Below are 25,247 nucleotides of genomic sequence, written 5' to 3'. Positions count from 1 at the left end.
GCCGCCCCGGCCCGCGGGAAGGAGCGCGGCCGTCCGGCCCCCGCACCCGGACGCTCCTGGCCTCGCCTGCCCTCAGCCACCGCCGCCAATAGCCCCGGACTCTGTCCGCTCTCTTCTTTTACTCCCCAATAAAGCGGTAACTATTTTGTGACAAGAACCTCGCCTAATTCTTTGTCTCGTCAAAGCCCGGTAACACCTGCAGCTCTGTAACAGTGCGTGACTGACCCGGGTGAGAGCACCTAGGCACAGCTCGTGCATTCAAGTACACTGTCGTTTTTCAGAGGACATAAATACGAAGACGGTCGTTTCCCCCCCCCCCCCCCCCCCCCTCCCGATCTGTTTCTATGAGCTTAAAGTTTAAAGTTACGCTGGAATCACCCAAGTAGAAAATCACACATTTATACCAGAATAAGAGACAACTGAAACCTCACTAAACAACAAGTCCTAGATAAAATTTTCTTGCTGACAGAGATTTCAGAAGCTATATGAACCAGCCCTGTCCTATTTCCCACAGAACAGTTGGTCAACTGTCTCCAAACAGGAGCTTGAACAGAGCTGGGTGAGAAGCCAGCTGCGAAAAGGAAGATTAAGAAACTAATAAGCATCTAGGTACACGAACTGGATTTAGGAGATGAATGATATTTCAATGGCGTAGTGTTGAAGTAGGCAAGTTGTTTTACCAAGGGGAAAGAGGGGTTTGAGATGTTAAATACTTTATCCACACAAAATGGGGTACATTTTGGTAAGGAAAGCTGAAGTTTTCCTCAGCTGCCTGGGGTCCTACCCAGCCCCAGACACCTACCCATGACCAGGAACAGTTGCAGACTCTTTCTGTACAGTTTTAAAGAGGGCTGTGAGAAAGCCACCAAGAAGTAATAAGGATCTGCCCAGTGGCTCTCACGAGGATCTGAACTGTTGCATGCAGCTCTAGGTGCCAAGGCAGTTTCATTTACAGCAAATAGCTGGATAATCCTCAGCAGCACTATGCAAAAAGCTCCATCATCACTGAGTGTGATTTGGATGACTATATTTTTTTTTTAACAACTGCTTGCTTTTCCTTCATGTGTCTGTCACCCAAGCAGCCACAAAGTGGGCTGCTGGCCAGAGCATTGCACAGTACCTTGCAATAATGCTCAGCTTTGTTTTATTTCCATGGCCCTGGCATGGCAGCTTTGTGTAGTGCTGCTAGAGCTTGCATTTCTCACCATCAGATGCAAAGGTGGAACACCATGGCAACCAAGCTGATTACCCACATCACTCTGCATTTAAAAACCCAACCAGGAGCTCTGAACAAATGGATTGTTTACCCAAGAGGGAGAAGAAAGAAGAGGATCCCTTGCTCTATGTTTAACCACAATATTCCCCTGAGTCTCCAAAATAGCTCAAAGTCTTCCTTTTAGCACCACTAACTAATGAAATACAACAACCCAAGAGACTGTATTAATTACATTTACTGTGGCTAATAACACCAATGCCTAGTGCTGAATAGCAAACATATACTCAGTTTTTCTACTGAAAAGCTGATCTGCACATCCCAAGGGCTGGAAAACCATTGTGAGACCCTCCAATCTGTTTTTAAGAGGGACGATCATAGCTTTTTGCTTCCTATCTCAGCATTTTCATCCTCTCCCACAATTGGATAACAGCTGCCACCACAAGATAAGGCACCCAAAGCCAGAAATGCTTTGCAGTCAAGATCTTCACTTCCAACAGATACTGTTCCTTTCTAGTCCTGTGGCAGCTCCACAGGATGTACATGTTATGCTGCCCACACCCACCCCCAGATTTATTTCAGACCCCCAAATCTGCCCCTGCACCCACCCTTTACCTGTGCTCTCCCACTGCAGCTCTAGCAGCCCTTCACCACTCTTCTGGTTCCTGTCATCCCATCCTTCCCTCCTCGGTGCCTCCTGACTGTCCTCAGCAAGAAGAGGCAGTGTGGCCAACCTACCAAGCCCAAACCCTCACTATTAATCCTGTAGGCCTGATAAACTCCTTCCTCCCTGAAGAAGGTGGTTCTGGGCATGATTAACCTTTCCCACATGCAGCTGCTGCTGTGGTTGTCATCACAAGGGTGCTGCCAGCTGATATATCGGGACACTAGGTCTGTTTTTTAAGGAAAAGCATAAGCTACCTTAAAACAAAAACAAATTATTGACATTTTAGCTTTGGGAAATTGAATTCTGGGAGCTCTAACTCAGGAAGTTTTCAGAGGCAAAAAAAAAAAAAATTAAAAAATCATTTTTTTGCCATGTTGCACACAGCATTGTTTTCTTTCCTCTGGCTGCTGAGCTCATCTCAGTATCTAGAGGTTCCAACAGAATCTCAAAAGCTGGCAATTCCGTTTATTGATTTTCCTTTGGAGAGAAATCAATGATTCTGAATCTGGGCATGCAATTAATGTGTCTAGCTCTCTTTACACACAGAAAGCCCTTGATCCTGTTGAATAGCACTAATCTCTTTCATCAAGTTCTGATTTTGAAGGAAGAATTACAAGATGTTACTCTAATTTGCAAGGTGAAGGAAGGCAGTAAGCTGTCTGGCTGTGTGTAGCAATCCTTTTCTATAAAGTGACATCAGAAATTAATAAATGGAATAACTCTTTCATCACTGTCTGAGCAGAGCTTTTCCCAGGATGGGTCTGGAGTTGCAGACCCCAGACTTTGAATGGTTCAGTCTTTAGTCTCAGTCCGCACAACAGGAATTACTCTTTCCTGGGTTCTGCACTAGGCACTTCCTTCTGGAAAATGCTGATTTTCCCTCTCAGTCATGTCTTCACAACTCCTCTGAATTCAGAGGTTCAACGAGTGAAAACTGCTCAGGCAGTCATAGTTCAGCCCTCAGCTCTACCAGCTGTACTTGCCTGTATTTGCATATTTAATATTTCCACATATTATCATTTGACACTGATGTTTCCTACCGGAGTTTATGACCAACCTGTGCTGGGGCAGCCTGCAAAGGGATGCAGTGTTTTTGGAGATTTGTGGTGCAATTTAAAAGCCATCAGACCATTAACAAATAAGAATAAGGAGGAGGCACAAAAAGAAAAAAAAAAGAAAAAAATGAAAAAGAAAAAAAAAGCAACTATTCAAGTCGGAGCTGGTGGGATAACCGAACCTGAAATCTTTGGGAATTTCTCTTTAACTGCCTCTGACATATTTCAGGCCTCCCTTGTGCTGTGAGCCCTAAGATTTACTGTAAAGCCAAGCAGCACACAAGGTGAGTGAATGGCAGGCTTTGTCAATTTGCCGAACAACAAATCCCCTCCTTTGTAATAATCTGGATTTTTAAGAATTCCAAGCTCAGTTCATGAACACAGTTACATGAAAGAGGCTTTTAACCATACAGTTACAGAGTTTAGATTAACTCTCCCAGACCTCTCACTCCTTCCTTATGTGGAAGGGATCTGTTAAGTACAAGTATGTATAAAATATCTACAGCTTTAGAAATAATTTCAGGGTTTAGCCTCATCCGGTCTGGGCTGTGCCTTGTGAAGTGTGGACAGTCTGCACTGCCTCTCAGAAGGCAGAGGTTTTGCTCATTTATTTCAAGCCCTCAGTAGGTAAATGATGTACATTTCTTGGAGGGGGGAGGGCATGAGAGGGGAGGCAGGTGCAGCCCGAGCTCAGCCCACATCCCTGACAGCTGAATAGCGGCACAGCCCGAGCACCGGGCTCTGATGGGACCCGCTCCAGCCTTCCCTGGGCAGCCCCATCTCCCCCAGGCTCTCACGGCCCCAGCCAGCAGGGACGGACACTGAGGGTTGGCCCCCAGGGTCTCAGCACCCCAGGGAAATACACAGCATCTTCACTGACATAAATAAACAAACAAACAAACAAATAAATGTGTATATATTAAAAAAACCCCAAAATATCTCTTTATAGATGTATTTCAGAGCTCTGTCCTTGCTGCTGGCCCTTGCACCCTGGACAGGCACATGCATTTATTTAACAAGGGCTCTGCTGCCTGCTGGGGCACACACAGCACCATCCCACACCAGCACCTGGGCGTGCAGTTCACTCACTCATTTTACACCCACTCTAGAGCTGTTGCATCAGCCTGAGAAGCTTTTGTGTTAATCTATTAGAGGAAACCTAGGAATAATTGCTCCATATAATGTAAGACTTTTTAGAACTAAGTTATAGTTAATTTTAGACTCTAACATGGCATTATTTTCTGTTTTGTTTGGCATAAAATGAGAAAATGTTTGATGAAAGTGTCATGGCAAAACACAGAACTAACTAATATCTTATTACATGTTCACAAAGTACTAAAATACCTATTTAACAGAGGAAATCCATAGGACAAAGTCTGGTCCAATTATAGAGATCCAAATCCTAAAACGTAAAGTTCTATGTAATATCTACTTCAGTACACATTCTTAAGCTAATAAAAAATGTCTTAAAGCATTTTATTCTCCAGATTATATACCCCTATTTAGTCTGACTACTGGACTCAGCAGATATTCTCTCATGAGTAAACGAAAGTCTTAGGTCCCAAAATGTCTATAGGGCTTGAATTCTTGATTGAAAAAGAACAAAAAAATCCCACAGTAATTTCTTTTTTTCAGACTGCAGTTGTAACTAGAAAATACATGAGATGTATCATCCTCAGATGATACATCCATGAAAAGCAGGAGAGGAAAGTGTAGTGACTAACCTTTTAAAGCTGTGCTTCTTTTCACATTAAAAAAGTACTGTGCACTTCCCAAAGTCACCATCCTTAGCAGCAGCATGATTTACACTAACAGGAATAAATATAGCCTTAACTCCAAGTGTTTGCTGCTTCTTTTTTATTTTTAAGAGCAAAACCTTCCAAAATTATGAATAAATTTATCACTAGTATTCTTTTGATGGGAAAAGAGTAACAAGACAGCCACACAAGAGAGTATTATTTCATGTTAGTCGAGACAAGATGTTGAGGATTTAGAGCTGATCTTTTGTTTCTGCTCAAAGACAAATGGTATAAAATTTATATGCATGCTTCTGTCCTGACAGCAAAGGGCTTCAGCACGACTCTCGCTGAGAGCTAATGGCTCTTGGGGATGCTGCTCTCTGAAGTCCCTCGGCATGAAATGGTCTCTTGCAATTCATCTCCCGTTAATAGCAGCTCCAAGACTAGTCTCTTTTTTTTTTTTTTTTTTTTTTTTCTGAGTTCTTTTATCCCTGGCTGAAGCTGCCTGTGTTCTCATTGGAGCCGAGAGGGTGTAGTGTGAAGGTTTTCTCCTCTCAGCTCTATTCTCTCGCAGCCCTCAGCAGACGTCGGGACAAGCTGGAGGCCCTATGGCAAGCGGGGCCTGATGTCATCCCACCCAGCACGGGGCCAATGAACGCCTGCAGCCCCCGCCCTGCCACACATGGACACACCGACAGCATCTCAATGGCCTCGGGGCCCTTTGGAGCTTTATCGGGCCATGGCAAATGGCAGGTGCAACGGGACGGCTTCTTTCACTGCACGTCTCTGAGCTGGGAACTTTGTGGTGCCGTGGTCATGTAGGACAACAGCAGCAGAAAACAAAAAGTAGTTTGGTTTAAAAAGGAGGTTTTTATAGACCTAAGGGAGATAAAGCTTCTATTTTCACTTCTGGGAGGTGAGGCCATGTGCAGGGGGCACCTATGGGGACAACACATGACTGGGACACCAAGCGGCTCCATCTGGCCCTTTCTGCCAGCACTAGGCTGGTGGGGAGAGCCCAAATCTCCTGGCATTGGTTGCCTTCCTCCTTTTAATGTGGCCATGTGGTAAACATGGCTTAGTAATGAAGTAACATCACAAAATTAGGAGTATATGTCTAATGCTACCACAATATGATCTGTCACATCTTGGTCTGCTTGTTACATAGGTCCTCCTCGCCTGCCAAGGTGGTGCAGACGTTTCACTGCCTTCTTCATGCTCTTTGCTGCCTCAGGAGATCAGACTCTGATGCTCATGTATGTTTCCACCTCTCTAGTTCCTCTGCCCACAACCTGATGGAGTGGTGGGACTCTCAGAGATGCTAATTCCCTTCAAATTATTCAAACTAAGGTGCCAGTATGGAGTAGGCTTCTTGAGGGAAATTTGGAGCTAACCCCTGAATGAGGTTAATGAAAATATTTCCATCACACATCAGTTGCAGAAGTCATTTGCACTTGAGAGGAAGCACCAGTTAATTTTAAACCAGTGGAAGTGAGAGTAAAAAACTGGCATATGTAACTTGGAAAATTAGGCTGGAAAAGTCAATTTCCTGTAAAAGGATGGCTCATTTATTTTTTATTGTTACAGTCTAAGTAAGGAATAAGTATATATAAATACTCTTTGTAAATTTGAAACAGTGATTTGTTGGATGCCCTCTCTTTTCTAGGCACTTTGGGAATCCTGTTCAGCACAGGCTTGTGCCACTAACCCAGTTATCCCACACAGGCACCCCAAGGCTGGGGAACATTGCTGACGCCATCACCTTCAGCCAGCAGAAGGTGTCCTTGCAGCTGGAAAAGGCAGCCTTGTCCTTCTCCTTGTTTGCTGCTCCACATGTTGCTACACCAGTGCAAGTGTTTATGCAGCCACATCAGAAATGAGATCAGGGAGCCAGGCTGGTTTGAAGCGTTCTGGGGCAGGAGTGGTTTCAGCTGGGTCAGAGCCCCCAGGTGCTCACATGACCCCGAGGGAAGGATGGCAGGGGAGCTGAAGTGGGAGCCCAAAGACAGCCAAACCTGGCTCTTTCAGTGACAGGACTATAATGGTGCACCTAAGCTGCATTTTACATCCTTCATTATCACTTCTACCCACCCCAATGGCTAAGAGCCACACTGGGGGCTTGAAGGGATGATGGTCACTCTTGGTGGCCGGTGCTCTTGTATGGAATCTTCCAGTGCTGGCCATGCTCTCGCCCCACCAGCTCTGCCATCCCACAGGGCCCCACCAGCCCTCTCTTCCTCCCCTGTTGTCAGCCTTGGCCTGGTGCTGTCTGGGGCTCAATGTCTCCAGCCAAGACCCTTCCCTGCCCCCCAGGAAGAGTCTTTGTCCTGTGCCACCACTCAGGCAGACCACTGGGAGCTTGTGAGGAGTGTGTGGCCATTGTCACTCAGCACACAAAACAAACTGAAACCTCCAGTCCAGTGACAAGCACAAACAATATTTTAGCAACACTGGATGATCACCATTGGAAAAAAAAAAATCACGTTGTCTAAGTCTTGTGTGGCGACGGGATGAAGGGACAGGGATTTAAGGCCAACAGAGTTTTCAGGTAAGTTTCTATTAATTAAATTAACCTTTCCAAGACCTTCAATAATTGCTTGAGGCTGTAGAAAGGTAGCTTCTGTCAGATCTTCTCTCTTTAACTCCTAGGGACAACTTTTGTGGACTCCCATAGAAAAGCGTGATCACTCAACTTCATGTGTGTGTCTGTGTGAGCTCACCCCAAGGAAGAACATCCTTTCTTGAGTGAAACGGCTTTTACAACTACTGCTGCTCTTGAGTTGCATTAAGGTTGTAGCTGGAAGAAGTCAAAGCAAGAAGTATGATTTCCGCTGTGTTTGTTTAACCAACACAGCTGTGCCACTGCCAAGACTGGAAAAGTGTAGGATGTAAAGGGAGAAAGCCCCCACTGCCTCCCAATCTATTAAAATGAACCACCAACACAATACTAATGTGGTAAGTCAGGGCAATATGCAAATGGCTGCATGTCCCAGAAACCCTAATCCTATCAAGAATGCAGAAGATGTTAATTTGACCATCTTTCACAGCTCATAAATCTATCTGTAGCAAAGCAAGGCTGCCAGATGTCATCCACTAGCACTTCTTTGAGGCTGGCAGTCTCCGCATAGATGCCCAATCATGCCTCAGTAAAGACCAATAAAGAGCATTGTTCATGTGGCCTGAGAGCAGCTTCTCACATTTTGCTACAATAGAGGAAAACAGTGGGAAATGTGAATGACTGATTGGCAGAACTGGTGGTCTTGGTTTGTCCTGCCTTCCACATAGGGAGCTGTAGATTTCACATGCATTTTTCATCAGCATGCAGATTAGTCTACCTTGTTCTCAATAGTTAGTGGTGTATGTTCCCCAACTTAATTTTTTGAATCCTAAACTATAAATACAAGCTGGACATCATTCCTTTTCTCTCAGGCAGATACTCCTTATTTATTTCAAACTACTTAAACGAGCAAGCAGCTTTATTATTATGTGATCTTACTCCTAAGATTTAACATCGAGAATAGAAACATTCTATTTCAAAGCAAGCAAAGGTCTGTAAATAAAATACCTCTAGAACTATATACTCATTTTACCCTTCTCAAATACAAGCTTTAAAATTACCAGTTGCAATTTTGCTTCTTTAATGCCAGCCAGAATTAATCTAATTTTCACAATGAGGGTGGTAAAACAGTGGAACAGGTTGCTCAGAGAGGTGGTAGATCCCCCATCCCTGGAAACATTCAAGTTGGACAGGGCTTCAAGCAACCTGATGTAGTTGAAGATGTCCTTGCTCATTGCAGGGGTTTGGACTAGATGAGCTTTAAGGATCCCTTCCTACCCAAACCATTCCAGGATTCTATGATAATTTACTTTTAAAAGGTGTATATTGAAAGCACCACAGCAGATATTTTTATGTGAAGTTACCTGGGAGCAAGGTGGGTGAACCTTATTTTTATGAACTGAAATGCCTTTCAGCTTCTCAGTGGATATCATGACTATCACAGAACTCCATGTCAACTCACTTCATGACAGAGTTGGGCTAAAAAAAGAAATGAAACAAAATTATAAAGAATGATGCAGAGAAACAGGAATTTCCAGCAATAAAAATTACATGTGACTGACTGCTATTACAGGTACAGACATCCCCATGGAAACTGCTGTTCATTTAAGATGTGTGCATTCCTGTCACAAGCCACCCACATAATTTCATTTTAGATCATGAACCTGCAGCCCCACACAACAGATTTCTCATGCTTCTTCAGATCAGACAGAGGGTGTAGAGAGGGGCAGGCTCTGAACTGAGAAGCTGAGGTGCTTAGTACTGGCAAATCTCTGCTCTCTGCAACAATGGAGAAGGTGCAAAAGGCAGCCAGTTAAATAAATAATTCTGATGGCTCTAAAGAGACAAAATGCTACAAAAAAGAAGAAACCTGAATAAAGTCAGTTTTAAAACTAAAGGACATAAGGAATTTGCTTGGGAAATCCTGGTTGCATTTTACTGTTAGATATGACAGGGGATGATATATTGTGAATATGAGATAACTATTCTGCTTGATAATCTTAAAATACCAGTATTGCTAAATTATGGTATAAATATAGTGCTAAGTAATTTTTCTGAGACTAACAGAATTATGAGGCAAATGTGTGTTTACAGATATAATTCATTATACTAAAACTAGTAGGTCAGTGAGTCCAAACCCACTATTTTAACAGTACGTTAAATAGGTTAAAGATGCTGAACCACAAACTCCACAAAATCTGTATTCAGTCTGTAACAAAATCTGTAAATTCAGTCCAGTGAAGGAGACATATTAAGAACTATTTTGTAGTGGTTTTTTTTTTTTTTTAAAAGGAGAATATGTTATTTATTGATATTGCAATAAACCATCTGTAATACATAACAATGCATCCTATCATACAAGCAATAATAATTAAGCTATTAATTGTACAAAGTCACACCATTATTCGTTCTTTACAAAAAACTAAACACAACTGAAACTTGATATATGAAATATTTAACTCATACATTTTGTTCAACTGCTTTACTGAAAAGCTAGTATTTCTGAGAGAGAGGAGGGAAGTCTCAGAAGACAGAGAGCAGGCATACCTAAATCCATGAATTTATGGATCATTTTGTAGAAGTCCTTGGCTCCTAAAATTTGTCACATGTACAAGGTTCTCATATCTCTTGCCAAGTATTGTTGTGATTTCAGTATTTCTGCTGGACTATGACCCTACAGCAGAAATTTTAAGTACACGTGGCACTTAAAATAAATAAAACTATCCAAAACTTTAATGCATATCCCTGAATAAAACTATTTACAGTAAGTGTGAAATTTTCCTTTTAACTGAAATATTCCACTTAACTGCTCCAGTCTGAAATTACTACTATTTCTTTATCTTATAAATATCTGTTCTTTTTATTAGTGTTCTCAAATTTATAATTGACTAAGAACACTATTAATAGCAGTTGGTATTTCAGAAGTGCTTTGGAATATGGTCTAATACACAATTACATAAAAAAGCAGGTTTCCATATTTGTTGAATCCTATCCATAATGGGTTATTCCCATTAGAATTCCCCCCGGGACTTACATGTTCTGTGCTAGCATTGACGATTGCTTCAAATGAGCTAGCTCATCATTCTGCCTCTCCATCTCATTTTGAGTCTGATTATACAAATGGCAAGAGGCTTTTAAAGTTACTCAAAATGCTTACATGGCATATATATGTAGGATGTTGGATAGAAGGTTCACTGTAAGTTTATTTCAGAAATTCAGCAATCTGACACACTTAAGAGCAGCACATTTCTCTAATTTTGCCTCCTTATCAAGACTCTTGGTGCCTTTCACTCTAGTTTAGCCTGGAATTTTTCAGACCTTGTGGTGTACTGCTGGCCAGATTTTCTCTGTTAATGCAGTTGCCACCATTCTGAGATGCTCAGTCAATTACACACACACCCACACCCCTGCTCCCTCCTTTTTTTTAAACCTCCTTTGTTTTCAAGATCCGTTCTGCACCTTTAAAAAAGAAATCCACCTTGTGTGCTAAACGGTTCTCCATGCAGAGATTTACTCCCAACAGAACATTTTCTTTTCTTATGACCTGTGTTTTTGCAGTTTCTAGTATGCTTTCACATTCCTAATCTTTTGAAATAAGCTTTACCATTAGTCCATTTAGTTTGAAGTCAGATTTATTTCACTTTTTGATTATTGGCTTTAGAATCTTTGCATCAAATAACACCTTCTACACAATGTGTTTCAATGGCTTCATATTATTACTGGAACTATACTATCTGTAAAGTTGCACTTTTTAATGTATTTTTTTGATTATCTGTAAATCTTTTAGTACCCAACTGCTAAGCAGGTTTTTTTCCTTAATACTAAATTACACTTTATTTTATGAAAACAAGTGCTGTAATGAATACTTGTTATTCAAAGTAAAGCTCTTTAATTTCAAATCCAATTAGTTAATTTCACGTTTGCAATGCTTCAGTAAAATACTTTCAAATAGGGAACCACTATCAGACATTGGTCATCATATACAGGTTTATTTATTCAAAGATGGCACTTTTGGACTGCTTAATAGCTCACTATTATTAATTAAAACAATACTTAATGTAACTGCTGTCAGCTTCTACTTTGACTAATTCAATAATTAAAAGCTATTAGACACAATATCCTCATCAGACCGTTGGGTCATAAATATTATATACATAAATTGATTTACTGTTACTTGTTTTAGCAACAAAATCTCTTTCCTCCTTTCACAGGATCACAGAATCAAGTAGATTGGAAAAGACCTCCGAGACTGAGTCCAACCTATTTGCTTAATTTATTTACCTGCTTAATTTACTTACCAGCTTCTTTATCAGCCTAGAAAGAAATTCAGCTTCTGTACACATCTATTGATCTATGATGCCCACAGAACCAAAAAACGGAACAAATTTCTTGTTGTGAAATAAGCTTGCAAACGCATTGCTGGCAAATGCTACCTTTTTGAAAAGCAACTGGACAACACAAAGGCAGACACCTCTAGCCCTGAAAAGGGCAACTAACTTCCAAGTCCATTTCTCAGGGTACCAGCTACTCTATTCAATATTACTCCTTCCCCACACTTACCACCCCACATCTGTACAAAGTATTAGCAGCTGACATGAAGCTGCTTTTCCAGCTACAAAAGGCCGCTATTGCACATTCTTAGGCACTGGTGCATCTTCTTTTGCTCCTTAAACAATTTACAGTTATTTTAAATGTTAAGGTTTGCAAATACTACCACTATGATCTTTTGAAAACTCTTAATGGTTCTAAATTAAAAATTCTGCAAGCGTTCCCCTGGCTGCACTTGTCAGGAGCCACTCCAATCACCTTTGCTATCGCCCAGGAAGACCCCAGCTGAAACCCTCATAAATGTACCAGTTTTATCAAGTTTGCAGATGGAGAGATGGATCTGACCTCCATTTCCTTCGAATGTGCTGGCTGCATTAAAATCCCTACCTTCCCATATACATCCTACCACCAGACAGAATCCAGGTGGATAATTTAATGTGGCATACTTTGTTCTTACACTGTCTACTGGGGGTTTTCAGCTTGTCTCTGATAATCAACGCTTCAAAACGAAAGGTCTGAAGAACTACTGTGCAAGGCATTTGCCTTTGGTATTTAAATCCTATTTCTTTTCTTGCACACACTTTTTCCCAGGTCTAACATTAATGTTTTGACTTGGCTGCAGCTTTCCCCTTCTAAAATGTGTGTTTTTCTCAAGATGAGCCCTTTTGAAATCCCTGTAATGTCTACACATCAGTGTTTGCTTTTTTAAGTCAAAAATAAATTGGGAAGCTGATGTACCGTGATTATCTTGGCTATTCCTAACAATTACATTTGTTATTCCTACCATGCCTTTTCACTGCTTGTAGAATTTGCCTTTTTTTGCAGGTTATTATTTCTTCTATTCTCTCCCTCCTGTCTGTCTTCTCTCAGTTGCCAACCTTGCCCTTTTTAGAGCAGAACTTACTACCATCAAACCAGTCATCTACATGCTTTTTCTTTTTGTGTACTGTTCTGGCTGCCTGTAGCTTTTTCTGATCTAGCGAACCACAGGAGAGGGAAGAAACCCCTTAATACTCTCAGAAGCACGATTGCTTATGCTTGCTGCACAGGGGCAAGAGGGACACACCTCCCCTTAGGCCCTTGACTGTAGCACTTCCCTTGCTGGCAGCACTTCGACCTCCTACTACAACTTAAGCACAGCTCCAAGAACCACAGAGGGGCAGACCTCAGTCAGTCTCACTGCCAGGTCACCAAAGGCAAGAAAGCAGTCTTGGCTGCTTCAAATCAACACCAATCGAGCCTCTGTACCATTTTTTTTAAACTGGAATACAGAAGGAAAGCCACCCATGGAGCTGTTTCCAGCGAAAGAGAAAATCCATTGTACTTACTAAGTTCAGGAGATGGGCCAAAGAAGGGGAAATGGCTCCTAGGCTGCAGCACCCTCACTGGCAATGACGTTCTGCTGGAAAACACACTTTTAAAACTTTTTTTCTCAGAGAGTGAGCAAGTGTGTGTGTACTCATAGATATACACACACACAGCTAATGAGCAAGTCCAGGGTAGAAAAGACAGCGGCAACTCCTTTATACACAGTCATTTGCATTCAAAAGGAGTGCCAACATACCTCTTGAACATGCACTGTATGGATAATCCTAATTTTTTCAATTATATATGATAGAAGAGTGTGGATGAATTGTTTTTTGATTTCTAAGAACTAAAGTCTAACGTATGAGTGAATATTTTAAGCAAAGATCCTAATATTTTCAATTTGCTTAGTTGTACCACTTGTTTCCATACTAGTTATTTAACTAAGCAAAAACCAATCTAATGCAGAATGGAAAGTTAATGTTAAATTTTTTACAGCCTAGATAGGAGGAATTTTCAGGAGCAATTTTATCAGAAGTTATGCTCCCAAGACCCTTTAAAGATTTTCACTACCACTGATCTTACCAAACATTTGCTTTCCTGCCCTCTAGTGCTCATGTCTAAGTCTTCTATACAAACCTGGTTTTGGAAACCTACCACCATATAAATGGTCCTAGTGAAATAAAATTACTTACTTATTGCAACACTACCAGTGATCTAAACAGTTCCTTCTGTTGTTGGTCCTGTATCACACCAATGCAGTTATCTGAAAGGTCAGACTCTTTAGGTTACTTTTCATTTTACAGAACCAATGTAAGCAAGTTTTCTGTCTCAGTTCTGGACCATATAATGGAGTTCTAAGTGCACAAATTGAAGCTTACTTCTGGGTTTATTACTAACACATTTTCACTCCTACCTATAGTTGTTAGTTAGCTGTATACCACACTACAAGTTTCCACAGCATTTACAGGTTTTCACCCACATTTAAAGCTCTTCTGTGTAATGCAATTAATTTTGCCTCCAGTGATGCAGTTACAGCATTGTGCATGCTTACATTTAAAACAATGGGTTAACACACTACATCTGTAATTACTCCCATGCTACCAGAAAACCAGTGAATTAAATTTATTTAGTGTTAAATGGATATGGAATGTCATACAGTACATGTAAAGACACTTCAAGATGGGTAAAGCAGAACTAATTGCACAAGGAATTAAAGGTTCACCTCAACAGTCAGTATTATCAAATCATTACAGCTTCCATCTTCAGAGTGCAAGGTATGTCATGCAAAAAAACAGCTCCAAAAATCCCCAAACAGACAAAACCAACATTGTGGTACCACTTAAAATGCTATCATACCACAATATTTTACAAGACATTAGGTGATCATTCATATAGAATGAAGCATTTTAGCAATAACAAAAAAGTTTTAAACATAATTAACAGATTTTGCATGAACACAAATTCCAGCATTACTATACCTAAGGAACAGGCAACATGCTGGGAGAAAGTACCTAAAAATCAAAGCCTTTTTTATTCATAGCCAATATTACTTTCTGCAAAAATTCTGCAATCTTATTATTCAGTTTCCTCACATAACTGGGTAAGGTTCAATACATTTTTACATAGAGCATAATCACATAACCACCACATCAGCAAGAGGATTTCATTATCTTGACCAGTTACTACATTTAAAATCATGGTAAGATAACATGCCCTGCAAACAAATTGTCTTCTGGGACAGTGTTCTGTATGTAGAAATATTAAACAACTAAAATATACTCCTACCCACTTTAACCCCAAGTAAATTATAATTTGTATTTACATATTTTTGAAATATGTAGGTAAAAACTGCAGATGGAAGAAAAGCAGAATACGCACGAGAGCTATGACAGCGCTGGCTGAAAGGATGGGTGCAGTCAGGAACCCCGAGTGAGACCTGGACAGGGGCTGTACCTTTTGCACTCTTCCTCTGTCCAAGGGGCCTCACCAGGGCTACCAAAGGCAGCTGCTGCTGTGCCAGAGCTGCTCCTCCCGTCCCAGCTGGCTGAGCTGGGAGCAGAACCGTGCAGCCCAACCAGTTCCACTCAGCTGAAAGCAGACAAAACACACTCCTACACACCTGCTTCAACCACAGCTTGCATGTTAACATGGAAGAGACACAGGAGATGACAGGATGGCTTTTAACATTTCCACCTTGCAATGCTCATATTCTGAGGGCACCAACAGGTAGACTGATCGACCAAAATAAGCATACAAAAAAGGCCAAGTTGTTTGCCCTCCTATTAGGAATAAACTATCTAACTTCCTGGCTTAAATGTAAGCAAGAGAAACTCAAGAAAGAACTTCTTGAGGTTAATTTTCCATCTACATTCAAAGAAAATAATTTACTAAAACTGTAACTTGCAAGGTCTACTAGCCTTGAAGTGAGGATACAGATTTTAACTATACCTATAGTTAAATAAAAAACTTCAAAAGACATTTTACAGAAATAAAATATGCAACTCTAGGAAGTAGGTGGAAAACCACTTTAGTATTTGTATGGAACATTCTATTTTCATAGCCCATCATTCTCAGGAATGTGTATTTCATAAATAAAAATACAGAACAAAAATTCATGTATTCAATCTAAAGTTGGATACTTCTACACTTCTTCAGACAAAATTTGCTTTCTCCCTCACAATTAAGTGATAAAACTTGAAAAAAATTTGACTTTTCAAATCTAACTTGCATGAGAAAACACAGATGAACAAACCAGTATCTGGGAAGAACATTTTGTACAAGATTGCAGTTCTAAAACACTTATATTACAAAGCAATGTAAATAAATACCAGGCTAGTACAAAAGCTCTTATTTACAGTTTTACAAATGAAAACGTTTTCAGTGTAAATGCAGTGTTTTAAAGAACACAATATTAGTAAAATGAGTTCCTGTATAGACCATTACAATTTCTGCTAGATTTGAATGCAGTATTGTATAAAACCATTGTTTCAAGTTAATTTTTGTTTATAATTTAGTACAGCCAAACCCCAGTTTATGCCTGGAATGGTATCTGTTAAAGTGCTGAAAAAGAGGACATTTCTGCAATTTTAGAAAAACATACTGTACATTATTAAAGCTTTATCAAGTCAAAACTGATGTATTTTGTTCACATTTGCTACCACACCACGTGGGAATGGGAAATTTTTCAACAAAAACTTGTAAATTATTGGGATGGCAGCCACTGATATCTTCGCATCCAAAGCCTGATGGTTTCCCGCAAGTAACTCGTCTTAAGCTTCAGTGGTAGCTTCAGGTTTCATAATCTGGTAAGTAATCAAGTATTCTGGATAAGCCTGAAAGAGTGACACACACACTTTTATTACGATTTCATTCTCTGGATAAGTTCAGAATGTTTGTTAGAGAGGAGAATAAATTATTTGTAGATACAAAAATGCTGCTAGCAAGGATTTTCTTGCTATTTTCTAAACCCGTGAGACTTTTCTCTCTCACAGAAGAGGTAGCAGAGTATGTAAACAACCAAACACCTGCAGCCTTGAAAAGTCTTGTTTATGGTATAGTAGAAAAATATTTTGACAATGGATGTTTTAGGATTTTAGCCAATCACCCCAAGGGGTGGCTGATCCTTTGTCCAATTAGACTGTGAAGAAAAAAGTCTATGAAAGAGTTTGTAAAATAATTAAATAGATCAATCTTGCTGCACAATTCCTGCCTGCTGGATCTTCTCTCCTCCCCCCTACAGCTGCGGGACACGGGGATATACCCTAGGGTTGCAGTAATAATTACTGATGCCAAAGGAAAAAAGGGCAAAATCTTGGACCATTCAGGAAACATGCATCCTTTCACCTGTAACTGTAGCAGGAGTTTGTTCTAAGACAAAAGCAAGCCCTAGCACCTCAAACCTAGGAAAAAAAACCCCCAGTGCATTACATGCCTTTGAAAAAGACAAAAGAGAGTCTGCAAAACCACCCCAAAAGCTTTTACCTGCTCTCCTCTGTAAATGACATATTCTGCCAATGCCAATCCATTTACACTGGGCCGCCCAGTCACTGAGTGATGTCCTGGGGGAGAATGAGCCATTTTCATAGCACTGAACTGCAGGAAGGACTTGCCCAATGTTACACGACAGAAGAGCAACTGCCTGTGTTGAAAGGGAAAAAGGACCATGAACACACAATGCTTATGACCTTGAACCTTGAAGCCACTTCAGTCAATCTTTGTGGTTCATAAAATTCTCAAGTTGTTTTGCTGAACAAAAGTTACAGTCACTTTGGAAAGCTCTTTAGCCCAAGGAAAGGGTTGGTAGAGACATGGAAAAATGTTTATCTTAGTTACTGAAAACAGCACACTTAACAATGGGCTCAGAGATTGCCACCACCTTTTCTTTATCTGTTATTTATTTTCATTTGTTTGGTTTTTTTAGAAAAAGTTTTCTATCCCCTCCTTCCATTAATCATCCTGACAACATAATTCACAAGTGTTCTAATGCTTGATTTGTATCCAACAGCCAAGTCAACATCAAAGCCAAGTGCAAAGTCCAGGTCAATGCAAAATACCTCAGATCAGCATTTGTCAGTTTGTTATGTTTTCACTATTACAAGACTCAACAAGGGCTCTTATTTCTGTACATATGTACCTACTGCAATGACAATAGAATCCTGGCATTTTTATAGACTAATGTTATGTACCTTTTTACTCTGCCAAAACTTCTGCTTTTCTTTCTCTTTGCAGAAAACAAACTAAAAACCCCTTCTTATTCAAAACTTTAGAAAACATGAAAAGGCTCTGACATCCTCTGTTAACTCTCAAAGATGATTCTCATTATTTGAGAGTTCCAGAAAAGAGTAAGCAACATGAAAAGCAGCAGAGACTCAAAGAAGGATACTGGAAGGATGACCTTATCCTTGTATACCAATGCAAAACAGTATGCATACAAACACAAGATATTCTTCTGGTTGAAATGACTGCCACCACCAAAACTGACTCCATGACCTATGAGTTTATTCTGAACTGATGGTGTTGGTAAGACGTAACAGGTGTTTATGTTGAAAAGTGGATTCAAGAACTTAATTAGTGGCAGAATCCCCAAATCCATATCTATTTCAGTGTTTGAAAAAGCAGTGATGTGGGGCTGACTGTTATAAAATACATCTGTCTCAAAGAAATACTGCATCTGAATATCTCTTAATTTCTCCTTTCTCTGTAACAGGCAACGAACTAAACTCTCATATTGCTCATCTTTCACATAAGCATCTAGCAGATCCTCTTCACTCTCTGGTTCCGTAAGTTTGATTTTTGTATTAAGGGCAAATATATGGTTCAATGCACTGAAGATGGTTGAAAATACTTTAGGACTTAAATGTCAAAGTTTCCTGAAAGTTTCTGTTAGGCCCTGAATACAGAGAAGGTCCAAGCAAATCTTTCTTCAGAGAGACTGCTGCATTGATAATCTAGGACTATCAAAAGCAGAATCAGATTCTTTTGAGGTACTTACCTGTGGCAAACATAACAAGATCTATCTTTGTGAATTGGACATCCAGTGCCACCTCCAATTCCATACACATATTGATTGCTTTTGGAAGAATTTTCAGCAAAGTAAATCCCAGCTCCAAACATGCCACCTATATAGGCATGTCTCTCATCAAAGCCTTTGTGAATGATTGCATTCACAAATGGGGAGCCTAAGAGAAAGGAAGTAAAATATTGACAATACAGTACAGAGATTTTTGTATGCGTCACAATCCAATAATTCGTTCCCACTGTGTTGGGAACTACGTAGCCTTCCTTATGAAGATGTTTCGTGAACTTTGCTCATCAGGATAAACTCTGTATTTGTGCATGGAAGAGCCTCCAACAGGCTTTAACTTGCTAATGGTAAGTTATCTTTTCTGGATAAACCCAAGAAAACAAACAAAAAAAATCCCACCCCAAAACAACCTATAACAGAATGAAGTTTGATCTTTAATCACTTTGGTCATCCAGCTGATAAAACAGACTCAAGGAATAATTTCTTAAATGTTTTCTCTTACATCTTGGTCTCCTTCGGGGAGAGACAAAGAGATGCAAATTTCAGAAGAATGATACAGTACATTGTATCATTCCTTGTGAAATACACAAACACTTGTTCATAAAAACTCATGTAAAACCTAAAACCTACTTCCACTGAGGAAATTTACTTTGTCTGAGACAGTAGAAACCCTTCCATAAAGAGTGCTGCTGACGAAATAAGTTCATAAAGTGCATTTCAACATCTCACCATGAAACAGCATCCTTTCATTAGCATGGTTATGATTCTCTTCAGAGACCTCTTTCCTCCTGTGAGTGTATCTTTCCCATAGTTTTTTGTTGCATACTTTCTGAATCTGAAATGGTCAAAAAGAAACTGAAAAATTCTGCTCACTTTACCGGATAGATGTATATCCTATAGGCACTATACTATAGTACATTTACGCTGCCACTTAAACAAGAATACTTTCCTTGGGACTCAATGAAACACAAATTGGCTTATCCTGCACAAGCTGATTGTTGTAGTATGACAAGTAAATAATAACTATATGCTTAAGAATCAGTCAATTTTACACAGCTCCTTGTTAATAATCCTTAAATGAAATACTCTCTAATTTAAATTTAGCAGGCTTAGTCAGAATTCTTCTTGATGACAAATCACTAGTAAAGAGATCAATCAGTTAATTAAGAAATGCCTTCCATGAAGACTTACACTTCTAAAAGAAAGTAAATTACAAAGCCCCTGCAGAGGTATGCTGGGCATTGCAAAGTCTTGTGCATGTAGGTTATGTAGGAATAGCACAGCAATTCCACTGGGAAAACTGTAACTTCAGAATAAAACTCAGTAGGTACTGACTTGCAAATCAAAATCTTTATGATATTAACAAAAATTACCATTACTTCAGAGGGAAAAATACATAAATACAAATCAAAATTCCATTAGATTATTTAAACTTGTCTACTGGCTGTTTTTTTATGCTTGTCTGTCACTAAATCAAGCCAAAGTAAGAGTTCAAAAGTTTTGCTTTCACTTCTTGTGGTTTTTTCCTGCCATTCTCCCTCAAAAGAAATCCTCTTCTGTTTCCTATAAAACCTTCTGCCTTTTTCTTTAAAAATTCTGCAGTTTTCTGTGAGATCCCTCTATGCCAATTTCTCATAAAATTTCTTCCCATTAACCTGTAAGTAGCTTTTCCATAAAAAATTAGTCTTTGAATTTCCCTGGAAGACGATCTTTATCCTGTGAACGTCTCAGAATGGTGCATCTTGTCACAATATAGAACTCAAACAAGTGTAGAACATTTTATGGATATTTTACTTTTAGACAAAACTCCAAAGGTGTAAAACCACTAGCCATAAAAAAACAACAGCCACCTTTAAGATGTTGTATCTGTTGAAGACTCCACCAGCATGCCCTCCATCTCTGTGCTCTCGGACAGTACTCTGCATCTGAAGATTGAGAATTTAAGGAGGATTACATTCTTTCAGAACACATTCAACACACATCTCCTTTAGACCAGTCAAATAAGGAAAAGAACTAATTGTGTATTAAAACAATTAAAAATTGTAAGAGGAACTTTTAGGCAATGACTGTATGTTAAGTAATGCCAGATTTTGTGGATGCATATGATTTTTTGTTTAATATATTTTGACTGGTCCATGGTCTAGTTTTCAAACTGGAGAAGACTGTCACTAATCTCTTTACAATTGTGTTTCTTCAGAATTTTGCCTAGTGTGATTACGACTCTTTTAAATCACCTCCTTTCAAACTGCGTATGACAGACAGGCAATCCATTGGTAGCACAGAATTTATATTACATTGAAGAGATTTGATATATATAGAGGTTTTAAAAATAGTACAAGCAATAATAATATAAGTAAGAAAACAGCTACAAGCATCATGAACACAGATTATAAGTAATGCAGTCAAAGTTGGGAATCTGAAGTATCCTTATGCAAGCTTTTGTAAGCTTAGTGATGTTTACTGCACTGTTAAATTGTCTAGCAATACTTCTTTACCTACTTCTTTAGTAGCAATAGCAAAAATACTGAGAGACTACAAAGAATGGCATATACCTCTTCTTCTACTGACTGAAATTCCTTGTCTTCGGTGGAAAGGTCTATGAGAATAGTTCCACTACCGGAAGTATTTAGAGTCAGGTATGGGTTAAGTCCTGTGAATGTAATAAAACACAGCAACAGTATCAGAAACTGCAATAATTTCTCTGATCTGTGGACACTGATCAATCCTTCTCTCAGCAAGAATCATCATTTCAGATGCACTAACCCATTTGTCTGTGCTTAGCTCAGTACACTAATGCACACAACAGGGGAACTACTTGTAAGCACTTGTTTACTTCAGAGTTCATTTCAACTCTAGGCAGTGACACAGCGAGCAACCAGTTCCTGTACAGAGTCCGCAACTACTGATGGCAAGGGCATCATGAAACAGGAAAAGCAACTTGAAGCACTAATTCAATAGGAGTATTTTTTCCATGGTCATGCAGAAAGAACTGACAAAAGAACTAAGTCTGTCAACCCAAAAGGCTTGAGCCTGGTATTGAAAGCCTAAAAGATACCGAATGTTTAAAGGAAACTTCTTAAATGAAGCATACTGAATTATGATGAATTCAGGACTCCCAGGACTGTGCTGGTATCAACAGTCCTACACAAATAAAGAGGCTTTAGCAGTAATTTTAACGTAAGCTAAAGCTGTTGAACAAAGCTGTTACGTTAATTTTGGTTCACTGAAAGCACACCAACTCTATTTTTAAAGGAAAGTGTAAGAATTTCAACTGGCTTTCTGAGTGAGCAAAGACAGCATTCTGTGGCAGAACCCAATGGTACATAACAGGCCTGAACTCATCAACAGGATGTGCTCTGCTCTTCAGAGTGCTTTGATGAAGACAAACACTCCCTATCTCAAGGAGCTTATGAGCATTTTGCACTAGATTGACACTTCACCTAAGTAAACACAAAACAGTGACCACAGAGAAAAAATATAAATCAGAGAACTGAAAGGCAAGATTCACAGTAATTCACAGCATAAATAAAAGTACTCAAGTTTCAAGTCAGAAGACATTCTTAACATTTGAAGTGCCATTTTCTAGATCAGGTTTTATTACCAATTCTTTTTAATGAGATACAATTTGGAATAACATAAGTAATTTACAAAAATTGATTATGTAAAGGCAGTATTATGTGATAACTTAAAATGAGCATATACCTTGTTGTCCAGAAATAAGTCTTTCAACTCCTTTGATGATTTTATGCCTATGGCCATAAGCATTAATGCCAATTTCCTTCAATTCTTTGTGTCCCATTTCAACCAATACGTCCAATGTTATCTATAATGAAAGCAAGACCATGTTTTTTGTACTAGAACAACTGCCAATGACAGTGAAAATATACCTCACAACAGCTGTGAGAAAAAGCAAGTGTGAAAAGAACAGGAACATTAGAGGTTTCATATTTTACTTTCACTCAACTGCTTGCTTCAAACTTTTTGTCCTAAACTGACATGCTACAAACTACAATTTGTAACTTGCATTGTTTGCAGGGACCATGTTTCTAATTGAGAAATACTCTTCTAGATATATTCAAGTGAACACAAACAAGAACTGAAATTACTAATTAACACAGATTACTTATTTACTCTACCTTTTATACTGCTGAAAGGAAACACTGCTACAACTGTTAAACTGATATGAACATTACTGCCCCCATCTGTTTATATATACATATATTTTAACACACATTTATTTTATATATCAATTAAAAAATCCAGTTACAGTCCTTTCTTTTATTCTACTTGTTTTGACAGTCACTCATTTAAAATCTCTCTTATTACATTATACTAACCAGGCACTATTTATTCCATTGCTTTCTAGCCCTGAGTATCTGGAAATAAATATAACCACTTACCTGTTCTCTCTCAAATATGTCAATTAGATGTTCAAGGCCAAGGTTCCGCACAAACTGATTAATGCTAAAATCTACACCTGAAAATGGGTAAGAAGAAAAACTCACAATGAATTCATACCTGTATTACAAAATAAAGCATACACATCTCCCCCTGTCTGTGGCAAAAATGAGAGACAAAAATTCCTGGTCTTTTGCAGATGTGTATTAAATATCTGTATCACTACCCAGTAATAATTTAACCTGCTCTTCTATCTCCCTAAGAGCAGTCTTTGTGCTTCCACAAAACAAGCCACCCAGCTACCAGAAATGCAAGTTCCAACAGAAGTATATATTGACAACTAAAATATCACAGAAGTAACCCTTTTAAGATACCTGATCTAAGAACAACCTCTTAGAAATTAAAGTTTGTAGTAAAATACTGCTTGGTATGGAGCCAAATTTCATTTGACTTCTGTTTTAAAACACAATTCACATATTAGTTCTGTTCAGCAAAAAACATTTTAAAGGTTCTGTAAGGGGAAAACAGTAAAATCTTGTAGTATAAGACTTTTAGACTTTCGTTCCTAATTAATGGCATCATAAGGAACTGAAATACTGCATATATCAGAATAACTATATCAATGTATGGGAAACTTCACACTTTTGTATTCTTTTTATGTATGTTAAGAAACGTCACTCACTCCTGAGAAAACCTCACCTTCTTTTTTCTCCAGAACAGTAGCTCCCTCTGCACAGTTTGTACCAACAACAGACGGAAGTTCAGAAAAACTACCAGACAAGTTGTCAAGACTACTTGCAGCAGACAGACTGGATGGACTGGATGGAACAGAAGACAGGGAATCAGCTGCAGAACCCGTAGCCTGAGACACACTTATAACCTGAGGTTTGTAGCAAGTCGGTAAGGCAGAAGGAGGCATTGCTGCTGTCAGTAACGCACTGACATCATCTGCCTAAGGAGCAGAAAACAACTCATTAGAACAGAGAACACTTTTGCACAATGTTTTTTCCTAGAATGCACTATCATGATATTAGATTTCTTGAGTACACTCAAGAACAATATTGGGAAAACATGCATTTTCCAGGGCATCTTAAAAATGGCCTTTTCTGGCAACAGCGTATGTGAAACTGTAAAATGTTTATACATAGAAGCTCTAAGAAGGTAAAAAATAAAGACTTCAGTATTTCTAAAAAAATTTAGGGACAGTTAAACAGAATTAATTTGCTACAAAAAATGAACAGAAGCTTCTACTGGAAATCAGAATTTATGAAACAAAACAGTTACTCTGAATGTAGTTTTGGATTACATTATAATACTTGGAAATAACACAGCTGAAAACTTAAGAGTTTCTTAAAACGATGCTGCTACAAGGTCTGCTTATATTTTATTGTCACAATTTTTGTATCAGTCAAACTATAAGCACTGAATTAAAAGCATCAAATTATAATCATTAATTCATTTTGTTAGCGTTTCGAGGTCTTTTCCCCCCACTCCATACTGAAATAAGATGCCTGAAGCAAGAAATTATTTAAAGCAGGTTTATAAAGATCTATTGACTTTCCTTGCCAGGCACATAAAAATACCACAGAAACAACAGTAATTTAAATTTTGCAGAAGTGGTTGTATTACTGGCTTTTTAAAGAACAGCTTTTAGATGAGCTGTCACAAATAGATAAATACAGATTTCCCAAGAGAAGCCCTATCACTTACAGTGACCAGGTCCAATGGTGTTTGTCCTTCTTGGTTTTTCAGAGTAGGATCAGCTCCATGTGCCAGTAACAAGGCACAAAGCTGAGTCCTTCCTTTCTGGGCTGCTTCATGAAGAGGTGTGAAAGCCCATTTGTCCGTAGCATTCACACATGCATTATACTTTATAAGTAAAGCCGCTACGTCAACATGCTGGAAAAATAAAAACACCTGTTAATTCCAGTACCACAGTGTATTAAAATAATTAAGAACTATTACTGCTATTTCTGTGTAATCAGAGTAATTCTAAATTTTCTTAGAATGCATTTAATTATGATTTTAAAATGTATTAAAGCAAGGTGTCTTCTTCCTCACCTAAAACATACCAGCAAAAAGTTGAGTAAGATTTGTTCCCTTGTGAAAAAAGTACAGAGTAAAACATAATTCCAAATCCAGAGGGATCTGAAGGAAAAAAATGCCTGATTCTGAACTTCCAGTTTGGAAAGTACTCCAACTGTTTTGGTTAAAGACTTGATTCAAGGACAAAGATTC

General features: G+C 39.0%; 1 protein-coding gene across 1 annotated transcript in view; it reads right to left on the bottom strand.

Moving 5' to 3' along the window:
- Positions 1-9,582: 9,582 nt before the first annotated feature.
- The window catches only part of TNKS2 (tankyrase 2), a 33,962-nt gene continuing 18,297 nt past the window's right edge, over positions 9,583-25,247 (bottom strand). The window contains exons 18-27 of the mRNA XM_082286124.1: positions 24,720-24,908; positions 23,709-23,961; positions 23,012-23,088; positions 22,314-22,434; positions 21,164-21,261; positions 20,462-20,536; positions 19,341-19,446; positions 18,579-18,765; positions 17,069-17,225; positions 9,583-16,419 (exon numbers count right to left, since the gene is read on the bottom strand). Coding sequence (XP_082142250.1) covers positions 16,357-16,419; positions 17,069-17,225; positions 18,579-18,765; positions 19,341-19,446; positions 20,462-20,536; positions 21,164-21,261; positions 22,314-22,434; positions 23,012-23,088; positions 23,709-23,961; positions 24,720-24,908 — 1,326 coding nt within the window. The 3' untranslated portion in view covers positions 9,583-16,356. The remainder of the gene's footprint in view (positions 16,420-17,068; positions 17,226-18,578; positions 18,766-19,340; positions 19,447-20,461; positions 20,537-21,163; positions 21,262-22,313; positions 22,435-23,011; positions 23,089-23,708; positions 23,962-24,719; positions 24,909-25,247) is intronic.

This window comes from Coloeus monedula (genome assembly GCF_965178545.1).
Source record: "Coloeus monedula genome assembly, chromosome: 8".
In the NCBI taxonomy this organism is placed as follows: Eukaryota; Metazoa; Chordata; class Aves; order Passeriformes; family Corvidae; genus Coloeus; species Coloeus monedula.
The sequence above is the reverse complement of the archived record's forward strand: the minus strand, read 5'-3'. Positions and strand labels throughout refer to the sequence as shown.